At 40.0% G+C, this 22,240-nt stretch overlaps 1 protein-coding gene across 3 annotated transcripts in view; it reads left to right on the top strand.

Moving 5' to 3' along the window:
- The window catches only part of MAN1A2 (mannosidase alpha class 1A member 2), a 144,112-nt gene extending 123,669 nt beyond the window's left edge, over positions 1 to 20,443 (top strand). For 2 of the 3 annotated variants that reach the window (XM_075034479.1, XM_075034481.1), the window contains exons 11-13: positions 3,376 to 3,548; positions 11,685 to 11,800; positions 15,673 to 20,443. In XM_075034479.1, coding sequence (XP_074890580.1) covers positions 3,376 to 3,548; positions 11,685 to 11,800; positions 15,673 to 15,805 — 422 coding nt within the window. In that variant the 3' untranslated portion in view covers positions 15,806 to 20,443. Of the gene's footprint in view, positions 1 to 3,375; positions 3,549 to 10,873; positions 11,801 to 15,672 lie in introns of all 3 variants that reach the window. The other variant, XR_012651395.1, reaches the window with a different exon arrangement.
- The last annotated feature ends 1,797 nt before the right edge of the window (positions 20,444 to 22,240 follow it).

Below are 22,240 nucleotides of genomic sequence, written 5' to 3'. Positions count from 1 at the left end.
ATATGAGTTAGAGCCTAGAAAGTATTATTATGGTTATGATATATTTTACATATATAATATATATAATTATATAATTTATATATATAATTATGATATAATCCTTTCTTACTTTCAGGAAATTTTTTGCTAGATTAACTGTAGTCTTAAATGAACACACAAAAAATTAATGTTTTCAAAATTATTTCTAAAATTAGAAACATAATATTTATCTAGAAGTCTGAGGATTTACCCTTTTTTTCAGGAGTGGTAAATACAGCTCTTATTGAAGTCAACTTGAAATCAGTTAAAATCTCTCTTACAATGGTACTGGTTTAGCTTTGCAATTTTGCACTATGGTGTGAAATTGTTTCTCATCTGCCCTCCCTGCCTAGACTATAGCCTATCAGCCCTATTAATACTAAAATACCTGTATTAAAGTATGACCGCTATAGCATTGTAAAATGGCCTTAGGTGGTTCTTTGCTTAGAAGAACGCTCCCCTGAAAGGTATTATGTTCTAGTATCTTCTTTACTTCAGTCAGCTCTTAGTAGAAGTGCTGTAATTAATTTTACATCCTTGGTTTCAGATAAAAATTCAATGAGATTGTCACAATGTGCAGGGGTCACTCATCCTTGGGTGGTATAATTTCTTGGAGTGCCCAATAATGTTAGAAGTAGATATGAGTAAATAATTAAAGATTTAATGCACCAGCAGGCTACAAAGCCAGAGAAGGTGTCACAGTTTCTGTAGGTGACGCATCACCAGAACTGCCTGAAGCCCAGCTTCTTTCCTGGGTAAGAGTAATACAGCTGACATGTTTTACCTGATTTCCAGAAGACTTTTTCAAAAGTTCTCTACTAAGGCTTTTTAAGGCTATTAAGCAGCCACTGCCTAAGCAGCTAGTACCTGCATGGAGAATAAAAATGGTTGTAGTGTAACAGGTAGGGTAGAGGTAAATAGTCAGCTCTTGCAATGGACAAACAGTGGTTAACCACTGGTACTCTGATATATTTTAGATATATTTATATAGATATGTGTATAAATACATGGTATCTTTATACCTATCTGTGTATAGATGCATATAAATGTATAGTATGTTCACATTTAATATTTTAATATGCGTATATATAAATTTAAATATACATACACATATATAAATGATCAGGAAAAGGGCAGGAATAATAAGGTAAATGTGCTGGTAGTAACTAAAAAAAAATCTATTTAGGATAGCAAGGATGAAAGAAAGCTGAAAAATTACACAAGGACCTTATGAGGTTGAGTAATTGGGTAATAAATTACTAAATTAAATTCAGTGTAGTTAAATGTAAAGTGAGGCACCTATGAAAAAATTATTCCTAACCTCCCATATAAAATGATGAGCTCTTAACTGACCATTACAACTCAGGAAATTGCTCTTGAGATTATGAAAATGTCAGCTCAGTAGCAGTCAGGAAAAACAAAGTGAGAAAGAGCAAAATAGAAAATGTCATTGTGTCACTGTATTAATCTTGTCCACACTTTTTGTGCTGTATTCAGGCTGGTCCTCTCATTTCACAAAGGATGTAGTAGAATTGGAAGAGTTGCAGAGAAAGGCTAGATGGAAAAATAAAGGTATGGAACAGTATCCATTCAATGAGCAACTGAATTGGATAGTATTCTTCAGTGTGGAAAAGGGACATTTTAGATAGGATACAACAGATTTGCAAAATCACCAGGAGACTGGAGAGAGTGGATAGGAATCAGATGTTCACTCTCTTCTCCAAGACAAAGTCTAGAGACTATTGAATGAATCTAGTAGGAACCAAGCTGAAAATGGAAAAGAACAAAAAAAGTGGGTTTACACCCAAGAGGTATTAAAGATGTGGAACTCCTTAGCAGAGGTTGTTTTGGATGCTTAAGGCTTTTACAGAGGTTTAAGGGAACACCAGGTAAGTATTTGGGAAGTAAATCTATTAAGAATTACTGGCCACATAAAAAGTATGTCTAGTTTGGGAGAAGCCTCAAGCTCAAAAAAAGTGGTGACTTGTAGAGAAGCTGGAAAAACGTATCTCGTATACTTGGCCTGTTCTTCCTCTTCCCTATCCTTGTCCGATTTTGGCTGTTGTTAGAGACGTGATACTGGACCAGACAGAACTTCCGTCTGGTCCAGTATGGCCATTCTTATCGTCTTAATTTTGGATAGGTAGAACTCTGTATCTAATCTCATTGATTTTGCAGTAAAATTTGTAAATTTTTTTCACTGAAACTGGTAAAATGGCCCATTTTGAAAGAAGTATCATAAAAATTTCTTGATGGACTTTTCCTTACCATGCACGCGGCTGAAGCAGAAAGTGGTGCTTTTTACTGTTGGCATCCAGAGCCATACTCCCTTGAAACAAAAAGATTAAGGAACTTTTGGGGGAGATCTCCTGCTGGGACATGCACTGGGAGGTGCTCATATTTTTTATTGTAGTATTCTAAGGTTCCCCTTTCAGACTCATGAGACCATGGTTAATTTGAGCCTCTAGCCCATAGGAATTACATGATTATTTGCTTTAATAATTTTTAAACCTCGAGTGTGGCTTCTAAGTTCCGTGCCTTAAAAATTGTCTGCCAAAGCAAAGGGTGGGGTGCAGCTATAGATAAGAGTGCATTATTATTTGAGGAATAATGTGTGGCTGTGTAATAAAAAAAAGTCTGTAATTGCATCTTCATATTTTAGACAGTTTTTCTACAGGTACCACCTTATATGAATAATCTTCCAGTTGCTGGCACAGGGCCATTACAGCTTCCTTTAAGGGATGAAATATTGAATCTCTGAACTAAGATTTATTTTCAGGTGTGGCTAAGTTCTCACTGCCTAGTTGTAAACCCTTTACTTGAGGATCACATTATGAAGCACATCAGTTATGGTGGCCTGACAGCCCTTCCCTAAACCAAGGGAGTTTGGATGAAGATGCAGGTTATTTGAGATGGTGGTACCTGGTTTTGTTCTAAGGTCTTTTCCCGCAGGTCTGGGTGGGATCAAAGGATATCAAAACCGCTGCTGACATTCCCCCCTGCCCCCCCCCTTTTTTTTCCTCTTTTGCTTGTAAAGAGCTGATGTCGGTCACTTTAATTTTATCCTATAATTGAATGTGTTAATATGTTTATATTCTTAGCATTTCATTAATTTTCAAGAGGATTACTGTACTCCTGTCAAGATAGGTAGTTTTCTCACAGGAATTGGATAAATTATTCATAAGAAAAATTATAGGCCGCAACAATAGAAAATATTTATGGGACTGCTTAAAGGCAAGCTAGTTTCTGCTTTTCTCACATGCTTGGGATATAGCAGTCTCCTATCCACCCTTCCTGCAATGACTTGTAAAGAATAAATTTTTTCTTTCTTTTCTTTTTTGCCTCTTTCCTCTGCAGCATTAAAGCTGGGTCCAGAAGCATTCAAATTTGATGGCGGTGTAGAGGCGGTGGCAGTGCGGCAGAATGAGAAGTATTACATCCTAAGACCAGAGGTGATTGAGACCTACTGGTATATGTGGAGATTCACCCATGATCCCAAGTACAGGCAGTGGGGCTGGGAAGCAACGCAGGTAACTGTATTAATTATCTGTCAGTAATTTAATTCTACGTATTTTCCTTTTGTAGTCATTTCAGTGTCGTGGTACTGAAACACTTCAAATGGTAATTGATTTTTCACAAGTTCCTGTAAACCAGGGTACATATGGGGGTGCACGCAGTTATTCCTGTTTTGCAACTGCTGAATCAGATGCACAGATGAGAGGTGTGTTCAGCTTTATACAGCTGATGAGTTTTAGGCATGGAAATAGAATCCACTGGTCACGACTCCTACTGTTATCAGTAGTCCACAGCCCCCAAGAGGGCTAATTTATCTTGGGAAATGAAAGTGTATTATAAATAACTTTGTTAAGCAGGTGTTCGCACTCAGTTTAGAATAAAAGACAAAGCTATTCTTACAGTTTCTTCTTGGTCGGCTATTAAAACACAAGTGGTAGGACAACTGTTCTCAGATGGTTTGTAGACTAGATAGCATGTACATACCTATATGTGGGTTGGTATCATGGCTTTTTCTTTTCTTAGTTGTCTGATTGGAAGGAAAAATTTGCCAGTCAGTTTAGATTTACTCAACTATAACAAAAAATTACAGCATTGCAAGAAGTAGATCATAAAATAAAGTCAGTAAGTAATGGCACATAAGGCAGAACTTAAAAATTGTTGCTAAGGTATTTTAGAGATTGTTGCGGTTTTTTGTATAGCTGCTTTCCTGAGTTTAAATCTAGTTGTTGAATGTTTTAATCTAATTCCCGAGTGTGAAAATGCTTCTGAGTCTTTCTCATTGGAAATGCTTGTACTGGTCTACAGAAGCCCAGGTTCATTGTAAGACTCTTGACACAGATCTGAGGTCATGGCCTCCTTCATTCATCCTTTGTACGTAGATGGATAACTCCTTTATCTGGTAGTCATAGATTATGGAATAACTATAGCTGTATTAATAACTAGGCTTTATTTTCACATGACAGTATAATATTCTAATTGTAAAAATTATTTCTAATCCCCAAAAGACTTAGTCCTTTAAATGCTTCCTAGGGCTGAACTTGGGAGCCTTTTTTGGTCTCATGTTTCTCACTGCTTCCACCTGCTGGTCTGTACTGGGCTCCTGCAAAACTAATTTGCTGGCCAAGCAGTTCTCTGGTCATCTTCAAGATCCGTGAATTACTACAGCTTCTCCACTTCCCCGCTACAGCTCCAGCAGTCTTTGGAAACACAGGTCAAAGCCAGTTTCAGAGATGAGCATAAACATTAAAGATAACAAGACGCTAATGAAATATTTTCACTACAGCCAAAGGAGATGAGGGAAGAGCAAAGGAAGAGGTGAACCAAAAGCCTGGAGAAACTTTATTCTGCAGGTGAAAACCGGTTTTGCTCCAGAGGCAAGAGACCCAGAAAAAGTACTTGGAGGAAGAGATCTGTTGAGAAACCTGTATTCATCAAGTGGAAGATAGTTAAGGCAGGTTCAGAATATTTAGCTGAGCTCATCCCTATCCTTCCCTCAGCACAGTTACAATCATGTGGAAGCATCCAAGTATTTTAAGATTGTGTTCTTAGTCTTGCTTAGGTTTTGCCTTGTAGACTGTTCCGTTATAACCAACATTATGTTATTCTGAAGAGAGGTTTCACATTTGTCACATTTGTATTCCAGAGTGCATTGCTGCTCTCTCCAAAACATCAAACATTGAGGCACATCATCCCTCCTGCCCAAACCGTGCATGTTTCTAATGTGACAAAGAAACAGATTTAGTAACTTACTCCTTGCCAGCGTGTGTACTACAAATGCTTGCTGATCTAACACCAGCTCTGTCAGAAGCTATGGCTGGATGATCTAGGCTGAGATTGGGTCCTTTGTACTAAGTTAAAGAATTTACAAATGTAAATTTTTTCAGGCCAGGATCTGTCTCTTAAGCACACTGCATAGCATATCTTTGAATTGCATTTTGTTCAGTTTTCTCCATTTGTCTTCATATCTTGGTCCCCATTAACGCTTTCAAACCAAACCTTCCCTTCTTCCTCCCCTGCCTCCAATTTTTTCTGTGTGCAGAGTAGGATTTTATTTTCTCCTTCTGTCAGCCTTCATCGAAGCTGTGTAAATCAAGCAGCCCATGTGCTTAACTGCCTCTGTCCTTACGGAATGACTTTTTTTGCTTGCTTCCTCAATGAAAACTTTCTTTATCCAACATAGCCGTAAAATATTTTTGAACTCTGCGTAAATGGTTTTGCATACCTCTCCCTCCTACTTACGGATTTTCTTACCCCACCATCATACTAACACAGAAGTTTGGGAAGCTTTTTGTTCCTCAGGGTTTTCTGTTCCCTGCATATGGAAAATAAGTTATTGTGTTTACTTCTCACACCTACTCACTACTTTTCCTTCTTCCCTACCACACACAACTCTGGTTTATTCCTCCATTTATAAATAGAGAAGAATCTGGTATGACACAGAGCAGTTGACTTGCTGCTCTTGTACAACACTGTATTCGCTTTTCTTTTGCCTTTCAACCACCGAAGCATACTTTGAAATCTGTATTACAGACCTTTCATGGTGAATGATAGTTTCTTCATCAGAAGTCTAGCAGTTCTTTTAAACTTTTGGGGAAACTGAGTTTTGTTTCTGAGTTCTAAATGGTCTTATTTTTCTGCATTGAACCTGCTATAATGTGGTGTTTGATGACTGGGTTCTTGGTGGTCTCCCTTGTTTGTTTCTTTGGATGGATGAATACATCCCTATCTGAGTGGATTTGGGTTAGTTCACCAATATGTTAGAGGTCTGCTTCTGTCATTTTAAGAACTCTTCAGAGTTGCAGAACCACCTGGCTTTTAAGTATACTGCATTACTTAAGTTTCTTTAGCACTCCCAGCCCAGATCTCACACTGCCTTTTATCAATGGGAATTTGCACAGAGGGCTGGACTGTGTGTGTATGCAGATCTTTGTGCTGTACTTTATCTATTTCAGGATTGGCACCTTCTTTTTGGCTTTATTATCTAGATTTTTTGGACAACACTTGGGCATTTTAGTGTAGATCTTGTGCCTTGACCAAGGCCTGTTTTGTCACATCTCTCCAAATGCAGTGTCTGTGGCAGAAAAACCAGGAAGTTGAATCTTATATTCCCTCAGTGATCATAAATCCCTGTGACAGGGTCTCTCTCTCCTTCCTAATAAAAAAAAGGCTAATTCTTCCTAATACTATACTTAGCACTAAAGACAACATCCATCTCAATTGTACTGGGCCAGCCAAATTGGATGATGGTATGCTGGGGGGCTGGCTGAAGTATTACAGAAATACACATGCAAGATATTCAGGGTAAATACAGAAAATTACTAAAATCCTTTTTAGGCTAATTATTTGAAAGCAATAAGAGTCACCACTTCACAATAGGTATGTAAAGCCAATTACTAATCTAAGCTGTGTGAATGAAGGGTTCAGCTATTTGTTGGGGACTTGTGTATCTGACTAAATAGGATTGCACCATGGAGATTGCAGAATTCATTCAGAGTTTCTACTTACAGTGAAGATTGACAGTAAGATGGAGTTGGAAGACCTATAGCTCTCTACTTAGTGAAGCCAAGTAGACAGAAAAGAGGCGGGCAATAGGTTGGAGGTAAAAGAAACATGGGTTCATGGGTTGGAAGCTCTGAGAACCACAGCTGGTGGAGAAACTGGCACAGTTTTTATGAGCATGTTGTTGGTATAGTCTAGAAGAGTCACACATGCATCCACAAAAACACCCTCAGAGGAACTGAGGGAGCTGGGGTCTGATCTAGAGGCACCTCCAGTTTTATTTCCAAAGAACTTAGATCAACTCTGATCTCCCTGTATGTGACAGGCCCTGAAATTTCACTTTGCGTCATTTCCGAGCCAAGACGTGTATTTGGCAAGAGTACGCTATTGCATATTCTTCTGTTCTACTCTTGGTTTGAATAAAGGGAACTGGAAAATCCACTTCTTTTGGTATTTTATTCCATTATTGAATTACTTGTACTGTTAAAAATATATGCTTTATTTCCTATTTGAATTTGTCTAGTTTCAGCTGTCAATCACTGGATTTTCCTATGACTTCCTATACCATAGTAAAATGTCTTTTATTCCCCCATGTTTTCTTTCCAAAGAGTTTTCATAAATTGTAATAAGCTTGCTACTGAGTCTACTTAAGATGCTAAATAAATTGTATTGTCTCTCACTGTGAAGCATTTTCTCCAAATGTCTGCCTCCACATCCGTTCATCATCCTTTTCTAAAAACGAGTTCTAGAATTGCATATTCCAGTTTTGACTTTACCCACAGCCCAGTGCAGAAGTAAAATTATATCCCTGTTACTGTTTACTGTCCCTGCGCGTGCACCTGCCACAATATCCTAGCAGGAACTCGTACTGAATTGTCTCATGTGGCCACTGAATTCTTTGAATCATCTCTACTTTCTGGTTCTGCAGTTACACAGCCTTTATATCTAGATTTAGGATTATGTGCCTGGTTATATGAAACTCATTTTGTTTGGGCGCCAGTAACTGCCAGGTTACACTGCTGTTACCTGGGTCGTTTTTGCCAGCAGCAACGTTGCAGTGATTGATAAAACTTCAGACTGCTCCTTGTGGATCTCTGTGAGAAGCAGCTGTATTTGGTGATGATTTTACATTGCCGGTTCATTCTTAGGGCACTGTCAGTCAGTTTTAAATTAAGATAGTGATACTGATATGGTATAGTGCTGCTTTGTCTTATTGTAACATCTTATGGTACCATATCAATTGCTTTAGAAACTTTTAGGTTTATTACAGCTCAGCAGTTACCTCTATTTGTCAATTTGTAGACCTCAAAGAATGAAATCAAGCTTGCGAGCAAGATGGTTCTCTATAAAACCACGCTGATTGGTGTCAATTATCCGCTTATTCGTCAGTATTTTTTACATGTGTTTCTGTAGTTGTTTGGAACTAACATCAGGTATGCCATCCTAAAAGTATTCAGCCTGCCCAATGCCTCATAGTAGTAGCATTACCTTGATACCCTTCCAGTCATCTAGGACTTCCCTGTATTCTAGGGTGCAATAAATTTAGCATGGTTTTATCAAGGAGACTGGTCTTCAGCTCTTGAGTGAAAGAGTATCCAGGTGGCAAATCAGATACCCCTACACCAAGTACTCCGAGGTCTGTGTGAAAGCAGAACACTGCAAATTTCAAGTGCCTTCTAAGCAGCTTGTCTACAGCACCAAACTTTTCAGCCAGTGTCTTGAAGTTCTGTACACCTCTGAGTCAAGGACAATTTGTTGATCTATATTTGGATGAACAGCTGTATAGCAGTCTTTCAGAGGAATTTTTCCTCTACAGCTCATTATTACCTGCAGCGTCCAGATCTCTGACCAGCTAGGATAAATCCTCTGCCTATCCTGAACTCCAGTCTAGCCAGAGTCTGTGTCTCCAAGGAGAAATTTCTGAAGGTACAAGACTACTTGGTAATTGTAAGGGAAAAAAAAAAATCAATATATATCACATGTTTTCTTTCTTCAGGCTTCTAGGCCTGCTAGCTTCACCAGCGTTTCACTTAGTTATCCAAGCATGAGACCTCTGCAGCACACAGCAGGATCTCAGTGCTATCTGTTGTCTGCAGTCTCCAGAATAAAGGAATTGAAGGAGACAGTGTCCTAACAGTGGTACCGTTCGTTCCTTCTCCTCCTTTTGCCACAATCCCTGGCAAGTTTCTCCTGTCCGAGCCGAGGCGCGCAGCGTCAGGGTTACTGAATCGTTGACCAGAGGAACACCTGCAAGGTCAGACTCTGCATGCTAGAAATTCTGGCAGGATTGTAACCACTGGAGCTTTCCTCTGCATTTTGCCACACTCCAAAGCAGAGGCAAGGTCGTGTTCTGCACTGTTATAAAAAAGGGGATAGTGGCAAGAGGAGGCACTTCATTTCCTGCCTAGAAAGCAAAAGTGCTTTGGCTCTTGTTTATTCACACCACACCTGCCTAGTGGCTGTAGGGCTTGTGGGGAGGAACGTGCAAATGGTTCCATAAACAGTGTAAGTATTATTTCTTCAGAAGTCTGCCAAACAATTAATTCAATTAATTTTTTTCTTTTTTCTTTTTTCTTTTTTTTTTGTTTTTTTTGTTTTTTTTTTTGTTTGGCTGCCATGTGATAACTAGCATCACTGGTGATGTGCAGGAGCATGCAGACAGAGATTGTCGTGTGTTTGATGCTGTTGGGCTAGACGTGTCACGTACACCTTTCTCTCCAGACTGTAGAGGAAACCTGGGCAACCCTAATCCCAGCACATGAATAGTCTCAGTGTAGCCCTAGCTACCAGTAACCAGATCTGAAAAGTATTCATCCAGACGCTTTCTCCTTTTAGGCTCAAGTCCCAACAAAAGAGGGAGCATTTCCATCCGAAGTTGGAGAAAGCTCCACTTGAGATAAGGAATTACGGTGAGAATTAGATTTTGCCAAGAAAGGCAGTACCTTTCTTGGCATAAGCTCAGGCTCTAGAGCCACAGGAGTCCAGTAACATCCTTTTGCCAGTCTCTTCTCTGGATTCTTTAAAAATCTTGGTCTTCAGAAATTTGAAAGAACTCTGTACAGTCTGGATTATTCTTTGGTCCATGAAGAACCTCACGTTTCCACAGGGTAAGAGTGTATAGCAGGAGGAGGTTAGCTGTAGTACCTGATGTGCTGTGATTTACTGTCCTAGGTGCCTTGCTTATTTGCCTTTCCACTTTTCCTCCTGATTTCAGTGATGGCATCTGCCAGCATTCTTTATGCATGTGTCCAGTGGAAAATTCTCCTTTGTCTCCCAGTATTTCTAGTATGCAAAGGCTATAGTAAGGACCTTGAAGAGTTCATTTTGATTGATTGAGTTTGTTTTCTCTGCATAAAAAGGGACATCATTCAAAATCTATTTGCTCCTCTGCCTTGACTTCACTCAGCTTCTGTTGAGTATAACTAGCAAAAATCAGAATTAACAAAAATCTGGGCCTAAAGCACCATGCGGAGAGAAACTTCATACAGGCTGACGGCCTGAATCATAGATTACTGAACTACAGGTAGCTACGTTCGGTAGTTGGTAATGACAGACATCCCGAGCCAAACATTTCCCTTCATCACTGTGCCTTTTCTGTCCCTGCATGAATCTATTAAGAGAGTCGTGTCTGCTGAGGAAGCACTGCCAAAGCAGCGGGGAAGCACAAATAACTTGTGAATCATTTCAGAGTCGTTTCTTTGGGGCTGGTTTTAATGGCTGATATCCTTGTGTGCTGTAAGGTCGTGCATGTGAGTGGAATAATGAAAGCGTAGGCGAGAGGTGCTCTGAGCTACTAATGCGTTCTTTCCAGTCTCCTCCTCTTCCATTGTGCTTTTTGCAGTACTGTGTTGGAGCTGACTAGCTGGGTGATTTGTGAATCACGGATCCATTGGCCCCTTTCTGCATGGAATGTTTATGGATTTAAACTTCATGCTTTAAAGATAAAGAGCTCTTCTGCAGTCCAGCACACAAGCTGACTTGAGTTTCAACTGTATAAAGGGGAAACAGAGAAGAGCACATGTAGGAGATGGAAATGTGGGGAGAAAGCAGCAGCTAGAAGAGTTTATAAGATGAAATCAACAGTCCCTAAAGATGAGTACAGTATTTTATTCCTACTTTCAGTAAGTCCCTATGACTAGCTACTAGTCACAGAGTTCCTATAACTCTTCAAACTCTTCCAGCTGCAAAATCCAGGGACATTTGTCATCTTCTTATGCACCTCATAGCATATGTTGCGTTGATTGACTGATGGATGTATGTTCTACTCAGTGTTACCTCTGAGGAGCCGTACCAGCTCAGAGCAAAAGTCTACTGAGTCCATGTCCTGTCATCAGTATCAGTCAACAGTAAATACCCAGGAAAGAAAGTATTCTTCCCAAGAATACTTTCTTAGCATCTAGCAGTTTGCCAAACGTGATGTCATTAGTAGCCCTGGAGCAATTTTACTTCTGTATGTGTCCAGTCCCTTTTCATTTTTTTTTTGGTCAGCGTAAACTGTTAACATCCACAGCATCCTCTGTCAAGGAGATTCACAACAGAGTAATGCAGCACGGAAAGAGCTACCTCCTTTGTTGATCAAGCCTAATCCTTTAATGTTTCCATATTTTGTTCTACAATTAAATTCTCCTTTTCTTTTCCCTTCTTCTTTGCAGGCAATTGACAAGTATTGCCGAGTCAGTGGTGGCTTTTCTGGGGTCAAGGATGTCTATTCCTCATCTCCTACATATGACGATGTACAGCAGAGCTTTTTCCTTGCTGAAACTTTGAAGTAAGTTCTCTTCACTCCTACATCTTCCTATAAAAGCTAGCATCTGAATTGTAGAATACAGTGGCTCAACAAATAAGCTCATATCTTATCAGGGTGGTTTATGGTTTGGTTAAGCCTTTTTTCCCAGCTTTCGGGTCCCAGCCCATTTCACCAGCAGAAAATACAAGCGGAATTTCCTATACAAGAAGCTTGTGCTGAGAGAGCTTTAGGTTTTAATATTTCTGTTTGATTTCTGTCATCACAGCAGAGAAGGTTATCTCCTTTTAAGAAATTCCTGTGCAAAAGACAATTTTTTTTTAGATACACTGACTTGACATGTCTTATACAAGTATGTGCCATGCTCTGATACTGTAGAACTCGTTTCTCCTGTGCATGTCACTGGAAGGGAGTAAATGGATGGAACAAAAGTCCTTTGTGCCCTTGGATGATTTTTCTGTATTTATTCCACAACATATTTTTCTAGAATGCTTCTTGGTGTAAGGAGGAATATCAGGCATATTTTATAATCTTATTTTCAATTCAGTCAAATCAGTAGGACACCTGTAGTCCACCCTGCAGAAGCTAAAGCACTCTGTTGCATATTTGGTTGAAGGTAAAATGTTCAAAGTCATTGGTCTTCCACTATGTTTCTTTTTAATTAATAACAAACAATGTGATACTAGAATATGCTGTAACCTCTAACTTATGGAGATGATATATACAATAAGAAAAACTAGTATAAAGAAAGGAATATGTTACGGGGATTTTATTGAGAGATCTGTTTTTAAAACTGAGCTAGCGTGTCATGGCTGCTCATCTCCTTCATCATTGACACAAAGCAGCTATCAATAGCACTCTTCTGTCACACGGTTGTGATTGCTCTGGGGTTTTGCCGATGAAGCAACGTCTTCTAATGTGTGACAATTTTCTTGATACTCAAGTTACACCATCAAATTTGCTAATATAATTCTGGTGTTGAAATCTACCAAGATTCCTGTATTGATTACCTCCCTGAAATGTTGTGAATTGTCTACTTTTGGAAGAAAAGTGTCCAATTTGGCTGTATTCCCTACCCCTTTTTTTTTCTTCCTGCATAACAGTTTGGGGAATGTTTTGGTTGGTTAAATCCATAGACAGAAGCCACTGCTGGCAGTGTGAATGAGGCCAGAGCTGCTATTAGGAGACATAGTTGTTGTCTCTGCTTACATATCCATACCACTTTCTGCCAATGTGTGATGGAAGGGATGATACATATGTTGTTGCACAAACCTGTCAGCAACGAAGACTCATTAAGGTGCCCTTTCTGTCTTTACAACCCAGTGATATGACGAAAAGACAGTTGTAACCATTTAGCAGTCTAGCATGGCATACAGGCTTTGCAAAACAAACAGGGTTTCTATACAGCAGCAGAGTTTACAGTATCAGCAATATCAAATTTTCAGGTTTTAGCTGTAGCTGACGTATGTGAAGATTGGGTTTGGGTATTGGGAGCTCAAAATGCAGCAGCAAGAAAGCAGGTCCTGAAAGTGGCAGTACTGGTGCCTACTTCAGGCACCACAACACATTTCACTGGCAAGAAGTGGCTCCGAATTCGTCCCATGTAAGCGGAGAGTCTGGCTATTCTCCCCTTCTGCTGGCTCCTTACCAAATTCCTCTACATAATCACAATACTTTGTTTTCCCATGTTATCATTATAAAAAGAAAGCCACTGCTACCTCCTCTGTTGTCTTTGTTAATTTGATTTCACTTACTTCTTCAAGTTCATTTTCTGGAGACTAAAAGCTATACTCCAAAGAGAGAGGCAGCAGTTTCAAACAGGTCCAGTATCTCCAATACCAAGCAATACCTCCCCAGGAGCTGATCTTATGTGATTGATCTGCCTATAAAAGCCAAATCAGAGAATGAAATCTGCTCCTAAGGGACTTCTGTGGTGACAAGGCTGACCTTTGAAGTATCGCCAGAATCCTGTCTGCATCTTAAATAATCACAAGGAGATCTGAAAATTCACTGATGCATCACTCAGTAACTGGACGTACTATAGTGCAAGCATTGCAAAAAAAGGCAGTTCTAGGAAGGAACTCAGAAATTTTTACTGGCTTTTGGTTTGGATAATTTCCTGCTTGTGGGACAAAACAAAGTGTTATTGGAGAGTGGGATATTGGACGTTTGACATTGATGCGACTGGCATAGCCAAACCAGAAACTGGTGTTACCTTGAGATAAAATAGAGAATGTAAGGTCAGGATAGCTCAAATGGCTATGAAAATAAAGACAGAAGGATTGGGTGTGATGCCATGAGGAAAATGAAGATGTCACTCAGAAGTAGGACATAAAATGTGTGTTACGGAATGCCTGCTGTGATCGTTTCTGCTATTGATGGTAACTTCTGCATCTTCATTTCCCTCAAATTCAAAATTGATACCTCTCCCAAACGTGCATTGTTGCTGCTTGGATACTTTGGCTCAAGATACTCAGCAGATTATGAGAGTTTGAGCAGTATCAGAGGCAAGGAGGTAGCTGTTGAGTGGGAAGCAGCAAGATGTAGAAATAGGTTGCTTGATTTATTCAAAGCAAAAGCGTGAATCAAATGAGGAAGGTGAGTTTGAGTAAGATGAAACATTGATGCTGTGGTGAAAAAGAGTTCAGAGAGCTGCAGAGGGAGAAAGCAAGGTAGGGGTAAGGAGGAAAGGAAAGGTATGATGTTTTAAAGATGAATGAAAAATGTAGAGAACGAGACTAGACATGCAGAACAAAACTGAATCATCTCAGCAAGAAATTTTTATCTGTAAACAGTTAATTGGTGAGGAAGGGAAGAAAAAGTAGAGCTTCACTGACTAGGTTGTGCTGTGGATACAACTGGCAAATAAATGCAATGGGAGAGCGGTCAGGCAGTGACACACAACTGTAGATGGTAGGCACTACCAGTGTCTGATTGAGAAGAGCAGCCTCCGCAGAGCGAAGGCAGAACGTGTGTGCGCGTTTTGGATGTGACAGAGCTCACTAATGGGAGTGACACCCCTTCCTTGTCAAGTGCTGCAAGACCTGCCACTTTCTGGATGGCAGGAAAGCAGGCTGTAGGAGGAGCTGAGAGGTCCCGTACCCCCGTGATGTTACGCTTGCACAGTCAGGTTTTCTGGAACAAGGGAAATGCCTTTTGAATTGTAGCAATTGAGTTTGGAAGCCTTGACAAAGATCCCTACCACCAATATATCCTACAAAGTATAGCACAGCCATGTTCAAAAAGTGTGTTAAGAAAAAAGAATGAAGAAATAATCTTCTTCCACATATGTCCAGAAACCTTAATTTTGTTACACGCTTCAATTGCTCTGCATTGCTTTATAATGCACAACATTTATGAATCCCCTCTGCACAATATATTGGCCCATTTCCTCCCACCAGAAGCTGAACCACTTCCAGCATGGTGATGACAAGTCAGGTATCTGGCATGGCTTAGTGCCTTCCCTTGTGCTTCCTCAAAATCTTTGATTTGAATTAAAGAGGATTAGTAATTTCCAACTGGGTTTACTCCATTAAGAAGAATTTTTTGCCAACTTCTGTGCTCCCCTGCCCCCCAAATCCTCGTGCTTGGTGTCTTGATGTTTCATTCACATTGCAAGTCTTTGAAAGGAGTCTTGAAAAACAAAAGTTACTTGGAAAGTTTAAAATGCTGTCTTTACAACAACTTTTCATTGAAGGGCTTGACCATAATAAAAATGACTCTTCAGATCATTATAATAGGGAAGGTTGTGTGGGCGCTATACAAAAATTGAAAGCAAGTAACTTGGTCATAGCTTTAGCTGCTGTCTGGTGGGGCTTGAAGCTGCTGTGTTGCCGCTGCCTGTCTATTGCTCTGCTTTAATACCCACCATTTTTTCTCTCTGTGTTGATATCTAGGTATTTGTATCTGCTTTTCTCCAATGATGACCTTCTACCATTAGACAACTGGGTTTTTAACACAGAAGCTCATCCTCTGCCTGTTTTACATTTAGCCAACACCACACTGTCAGGAAATCCTGCATATCGATAAAAACAGCTCTATGAAGAGGAAGAGAGACTGTTTTCAGCTCTGTTTTGTTTACATGGACCACTTGAGACTTTAAGCAGGAGAGGAGACAGACACTTGATAAAACTAGACCTCTGAATCAAGCAAGTACCGGCGTGAGAAACGAAGCTCTTCACATATAGCTAAGTTAAAAGTTCTGTTTTATACATGACCAAAACACATTAGTGTGGTATTTGCAGGACAGAGACTTCATGCGCTTTGAACCCTAGCAAGACATGGAATCTACTGTTTAATATAAACGCAGCAGCATAAGGAAGAAGAGGCTTTCCCATCTGGGGAGAGGAACTTGCTGCTGCTGCTGTTCGCTGTTGCAAGGAACAACACACCAGTCACCTCTTCAGGTCGGGTGGGTTCCAAATACCTAGAATTTATTTTTCTTTTTTTTTTTTTTTTTTTTTTTGTTTGATGATGGCATGAACAAAGCAAAAACAAAAAGCAACATCACTGCACCAGCAGCATCAGGATTTGAATTTTTTTCTGTACCTGTCTGAATTTTCTAAGGAGTTTGTGTTTGTCCAGACTGGCAGCCATTCTCAGGGCCTCTAAGCTATTAAAAATAAAGTCTATAAAATTGCCGCCTCATTTTCCCTTTTCAAAATAATGCTGAAAGATCTGTGTTGTATGCTTACATCCAAAAAGACAATTAGTAAGCATTTGGTTTGTAGTTCACTGTCAGCGATGTGGGTTTAGTTCATTTGGCAAGCTACAGTCACAGTCTGGAGCATATTGCAGGGTAGGAAGGAGCCTAAGTTTCCCTTCCTCACAAATCCTGTCACATGGTAAAAAACATTCTCTTATTAGTCCTGGTTCTTTTAGCTAAATAAACAGAGATGACAACATGAGAAAAACAGTATCTTGTGATTTATCTAGGAGGATACAGTATATGGCACTTAAAAATGCTCCCCTTGAGCTAAGCAGCAGGAGTTTGTTGCTTTATATTTTTCCACACAGTCTGGATTTTTCCAAAAAGTTAAATTTCGTTCTTTGGATACTATTCATGGAACCTTCTTTGCAGGTATGTGTATGACAGGAGCCCAAAACTGCCTTTGATTTAGTTTACAAAACTCCTTTTCTTCTGGGTGCTCCAGTACAAAGCCAACATCTCTTACATATGAGTGGAAAAAGAAACTGAAGAGTCTCTTCTTCCATTAGTTTATGAGAAATGAGATGCTGCTACCTGCACGGGTTTTTTTTCCAAGTACTCCTTGGCTGGGCTGGACAGTATCCCTTAAATGGAGTCTGCTTCAGTCTTCACTTATTTGCTAAAAGAAATTTCATCTTTTTGGGTATATCTCAATCTCTTTTTTTTACTGTTGTTCTAGAATCCTTACAGCTCAAATTATTCTTTGCATAAGGGGAATAACCTTTATAGCTCTCAAATCCTTTCGCCATGGTGACTGGCCCCTCTGCTGAAGAAGAGCTGGGAGGTGCTCCTTTCCCTCCTAATTAGTGCACAGGTTGAGTCTGTAAAAAAAAATCATGGTTGTGTTTTCATACTGGAGTGGAAGAACTCTTCAGTGAGCGACAGCAGTACAGGATCAGATCTAAAGGGAGTGAGTGCTATTTGTCCCCCTCAAAAACTGTTTTTATATGAAGTTTTATATATAAAAGCTTTTCTCTCTATCATATTATGATATATACCTCCCTGTACCTTATAGTAGAATTTCCCCCATAAAATTTTCCTTCACTCACCTTTGACACTAACTTAGACATAGAAATCATCACATGATCTAAGAAGAAAAAATGCTGTTGGATGCTTTTTTCCAGACAGTTACTTTAGTTTAAGAGGCAGAAGACACAGAGTTTGGAAAAAACCTCCAATCTCAATGTTTTTACCTTAATACCAGTTATTAAGTTACTGTAATTTGCAGCAGTATCTTAAAAATAATTTGAGACCTGATAAAGTAATTGATACAGTAAATAATACTGATTCAAGTAATTGTTTATTTAAAATTAGAAGTAGCTTAATAAATGGATTCTTCTTACTGGTCCCGCATTAATTTATTTTTCTAATTAGTATTCAGTGACATACTGAAGAGCTAGTCATTTTCCAAAGTTCAGATACATTGTGTTTTCAAATTAAGTTTTTCCTATCCCATGAGAACTGTTATTAGTTTAAAACTGCACTTGATTGCCTTGTTCTCCTAAATCTCTCTGGGTACAAAGGAGAAAGAGGAAAATCAGCCCCTTCTGTTTAAAAAAAAAAAAAAAAAGAAAAAGACAAAAAGAAAAAGGCACTTTCCACCCCATACACCTCCAGATAAATGCAGATATAGAATGGCTGCCAGTCTGTTCAGAGAAAGGTCAAGGACAGAATTCTGGAGTCCCAGAAACAGCAAACTTCTTATCATTGCTGCTCTTCCATCCCCCTCTCGTGAATTAAAGAGCAACCCTTCAAATTAATTCCTCCATGAATCCCAATGGGTTAACTCACTGCCACAAGAATGCTTGAATTGAGGACCTGAAGCCATTTCATGTTATGGGATGGTATTTTTCTCAAAGCAGATGTACAGTACTGCTATTTCTTCTTTGTGTAGACAAGCAGCAGGTACCAAATAAAGGACACTTGTTTCTCGTTTTCCAGTTACCCCAACGGCTATCAGTTTCTACTCTATCACTCTTTAAAATACAAACTATCCTTTTCCTCCAGAAGCTACTGATGTGCATAGTCTATCAAAAATAATGCATTTTAAGGACTAATTGCTGTGTCATTCATGAATCTCTCCATCCTGAGATTTCCTAGAGCAAGCTGAGTTTGGAGGTCATGGGTTCTGGGCAAGGTGTGTGCATAATAACCACGCACCACGGATATTGAAACTTCTGACTGAAGTGACGTGCCCTCGTTCCGAGTCCTTCACAGAGAAGTAGGTTCTGATCTGCAGAATGGCATTACGTGCAACCCAAAGTTCAGACTGTTTTCCCTCTGGGTACGTAAGGTACAGTAGAATATTGCCATTTTCATTCTGTTGCTGCTGTCTTACATACTTTCATGAAGATAAGAGTGTAAATTTAAGCACAAAATGACTTTTTAGTCTGAGTCGTTTCCGAGTCTTGCACTGTATTCTCTAACAAAACAATCCTCGTTTTCTTTAGGTAGCTGTCCCATTTTAGCAATTTCTGCAATACCCTCTCCTCTTACAGGATGAAATAAAGAACAGAAAATCATGTATGGTTTTGGCACACTGGATTTGGGCAAGAGCCTGGAAATCCCAGAATTGTCTATTTCCTGTTTGCATGCAGTCAAAACAAGGATGTTCAGTTCTTTTTCCTAATCCAAGCTTCAAGCTTGCCTGTTGGTCAGGATCTGCTAGCAGTAAATTTTTTTCTAACACTTACAGCTTGACTTTCCAAAGAAGCCAGGTTTCTGCAGCTTCCTTTGACCATCCTGGAGCTGTGTGTCCCCTGCAGTCAAGAAGTCAACTTCTTAGCTTTGTCCTCTAAATAAAAACAAAACCCTTGAATGATATTCCGGGTGTCATTTTGCTGCACAATATAGTCCTTAAAACTGAATGTTTAAGTAAAGTATGGAAAATAGTAAGTATGCTGGAGTAAAGGGAAAAGCAGGTAGTTCCCTGTGCCAGCCACACCTTAGAGGTTGCTTTAGCTCCCTACTCCAAATTTGTGGATCACTGTCTTCTGCCGCCCAATCACTGACATATTCCCACCCAGTATTTTACAAGATTTGAATGTTGAGTGTCTCGGTTGAGTGTACAAATAATTACACACTCCCTGTAATACTCCCTTTAAGGTTAAAGGTCTACCCTGTGCTGGTTTACAGCTAAGCAAAGCCCTGTCAGGCTGTCTTTTATGAATCCCCTCTTCTGTCCCTGAGGAAATGATATTACAAACCTTCATAATGTGACTGTCCCTAGTTGGAATGGAGAAGTGGTTAATAGCATTAACATTGAAAGGATCAACAATATAACCTGGCATCCACAGAAAACAGTGAGGCAGTTTACATCTCAGGGCTGTCGTAACAGGCTTTTAGCAAATTGAGCCTGTTACGTACATTAATAAGCCTACTCCATGTTTTTAAGGGGACAAATAAGAAACAGGCTTCTTGTTAACAGAGAAAAATGAAAGCAAGCTCTTGATCCACACTGTAGTTCAGAGATCTGTTCACCCTGGTAAGACATCCCTCTCGCTCCTTGAATTTTGAGAAACAGTCTTTTGGCTCAAGAGTTTGAGTTGCCATACAAAGAGGAAACCCAAGCTCTTTTCCAAGTTACTTGCATACAACTGTAGCAGAGATGATAAGCCCTAGCTGCTTCGGCTGTCAGCCCCTTCTAACAAACTGCTCTGTAATCACCCAGAAAAGTTGGGAACCACCGAAGTCAAAGGGACAGCCTGACTTGTTACAGTGAATTGTTGCCTTTAATCTTAATCGCTTGGTGGAAGTTGGATTTGCATTCTGCCTTTATTCTTGCTTTGTCTAAAACTGACAGATTATTTTTCCTCCAAAATAATAAAAGGGCAAAAGTCTATCTTCTGATGTGGAAACCTTCTGCCTCTGACCTGGAATCCTGCATATGTACTTTTTACAGATTAAAAATAATATTGTATATAAAAAAGATTGAATAAAGAATGTCTTTAAGTGAAAAAGGTGCGTTTTGTGTCCTTTGCCTCCAATAGCAACCTCCGGTAGCATTGGACTGTGAAACTGATCCTGTTTCTTAGTCTTGGTGGTGCTTTCCGCTGCAGCCCTACTAGGGACTTAGTCAACTTAAGCATGTATCAAGAACCCCTGTTGCAAAAATAAACCCCTGTACCCCTTTCTTGCTTTTAACAGGTCGCTGTAGTGCTCCAATTTTTCTCAAGACGTAATGAAATGTACAACAGTTTGGGTCTGTTTCTGTGTGCCATTGTGAAAGCCATCACATTGCACAAAATGCTGAGATTTCTACCCTTTTGTTAAATTTATGTGCAAGTGGCTAAAAAGTTCAGAGATTCTTAGTGATGAGGGTAAAGGGGGCAGGCAGACAAGCAGTGCTACTAAATAAACTTAATTTTCTTAAGGCACCAAGTTAGAAGCCCAGCTTTTCTTGATACTAAATAGCCTGTGAGTGGGTAATTAAGTCCATCCATCCCTTCCTCCACCCTCTGTGAAAAGCAAGAAGTTTGTAATTGTTTAAACATTGTTCACAGGGAAATTGGTTTGAGGAGATTGCTTCAAGCCAGCCTGTTTTCCCCCTGTACCTTTAAATCCACTGGAACTGCTGCTGTAGCTCTCTGTTTTGCAGTACAGCAAGTGAATAACCAGATTTGCCTTCTGAGTCATATTAAGTGTAGATAATCCTTACTGGCTGACATCACCCATATTGCATGTACGTGGTACCTTGTTTTCATGGCGTGCCCTGACCGCCAACCTGTGTGTCCTGTTTCAGTGCTTTATATCCCATGCCCAAACTTCCCAGGGTGCTCCTGCCTCAGGATGCAATGACCTCCTTCAGTATTACTTCATAAGAGAAAATTGCTTCCAAAGTGCCGTAATTCAGTACAACACATGACACCAGGTACGTGCCTGCTGTGCCATCCGTCTTGAGATCCAGTTACACTTTCTGAGCTTTCCACACGAGCGCCGCACGTTCACGATACGCCTGCAGTGCCGCTACCCGTGTCTTTTGCATCCATTGGTCTTTCTGTGGTGTGCTCAGCCCTTAATCCATCTGACTGAAATTCACTTCTTGCGTCAAAGCGTGTTTGCTGCGTCTGTCCGCCTCACGTTGTCTCAGCCACTGAGCCCTAACGCACAAACCTCGCCTCCTGCTCCCAGTACTCTCAAGCTCTCTATCCTTGTGTGTAACAGCCAAGACTCAAGGCTTCACTGCTGTCCTTGCTGCTCTTCAAATGGGATCCTGTCCTTTGTGGTTGCTCTGCATTGTCTCTGCCTCTTCAACAGTGAAGTGTTTCAGCCCCCCCCTCTGCTTCTACCTCTTCTGAAACACACTTTCTCTGTACCTCCTCTATCCTCATAGCGAATATTCTCTTTTATTTCTGCTTTGGCACTCTGCCTGGGTGTCACCCTCCTCCCTCCCTCCCCTTGTAGACTCTGTGATTGTGTGTGCTCCCTCCTGGAGACCATGTGCCTTTCCTATGCATATTAATTAGCTGTATTTAAAAATCCTGAAATTAATCCTTAATGGGTTATTTTTAGTCTTCATCTTGTAGCTCTGGGAGTTGACTTCTCTCGGTGCAAAGCCAGAGGCATTCTGTGGGCTTTGGAAAGGAAACGTTACTCTATTTGTGCCAGTTGACGTGTGGGATGTGTGAAGGTTGGTGGTGGTATGCTTTTTTTTTTAATGTGCAGAGCAAGAGTCTTTTTGACAACAATATTTTAGACTGAGCACACTCCCATGTGACAAGGTTTGAGAAGAGCAGTCACTCATATAGCCAAACTAC

The sequence above is a fragment of the Buteo buteo genome, chromosome 8, assembly GCF_964188355.1.
Source record: "Buteo buteo chromosome 8, bButBut1.hap1.1, whole genome shotgun sequence".
Taxonomy (NCBI): domain Eukaryota; kingdom Metazoa; phylum Chordata; class Aves; order Accipitriformes; family Accipitridae; genus Buteo; species Buteo buteo.
Note: the sequence above shows the minus strand (reverse complement) of the source record. Positions and strands in the feature narration are given on the sequence as shown.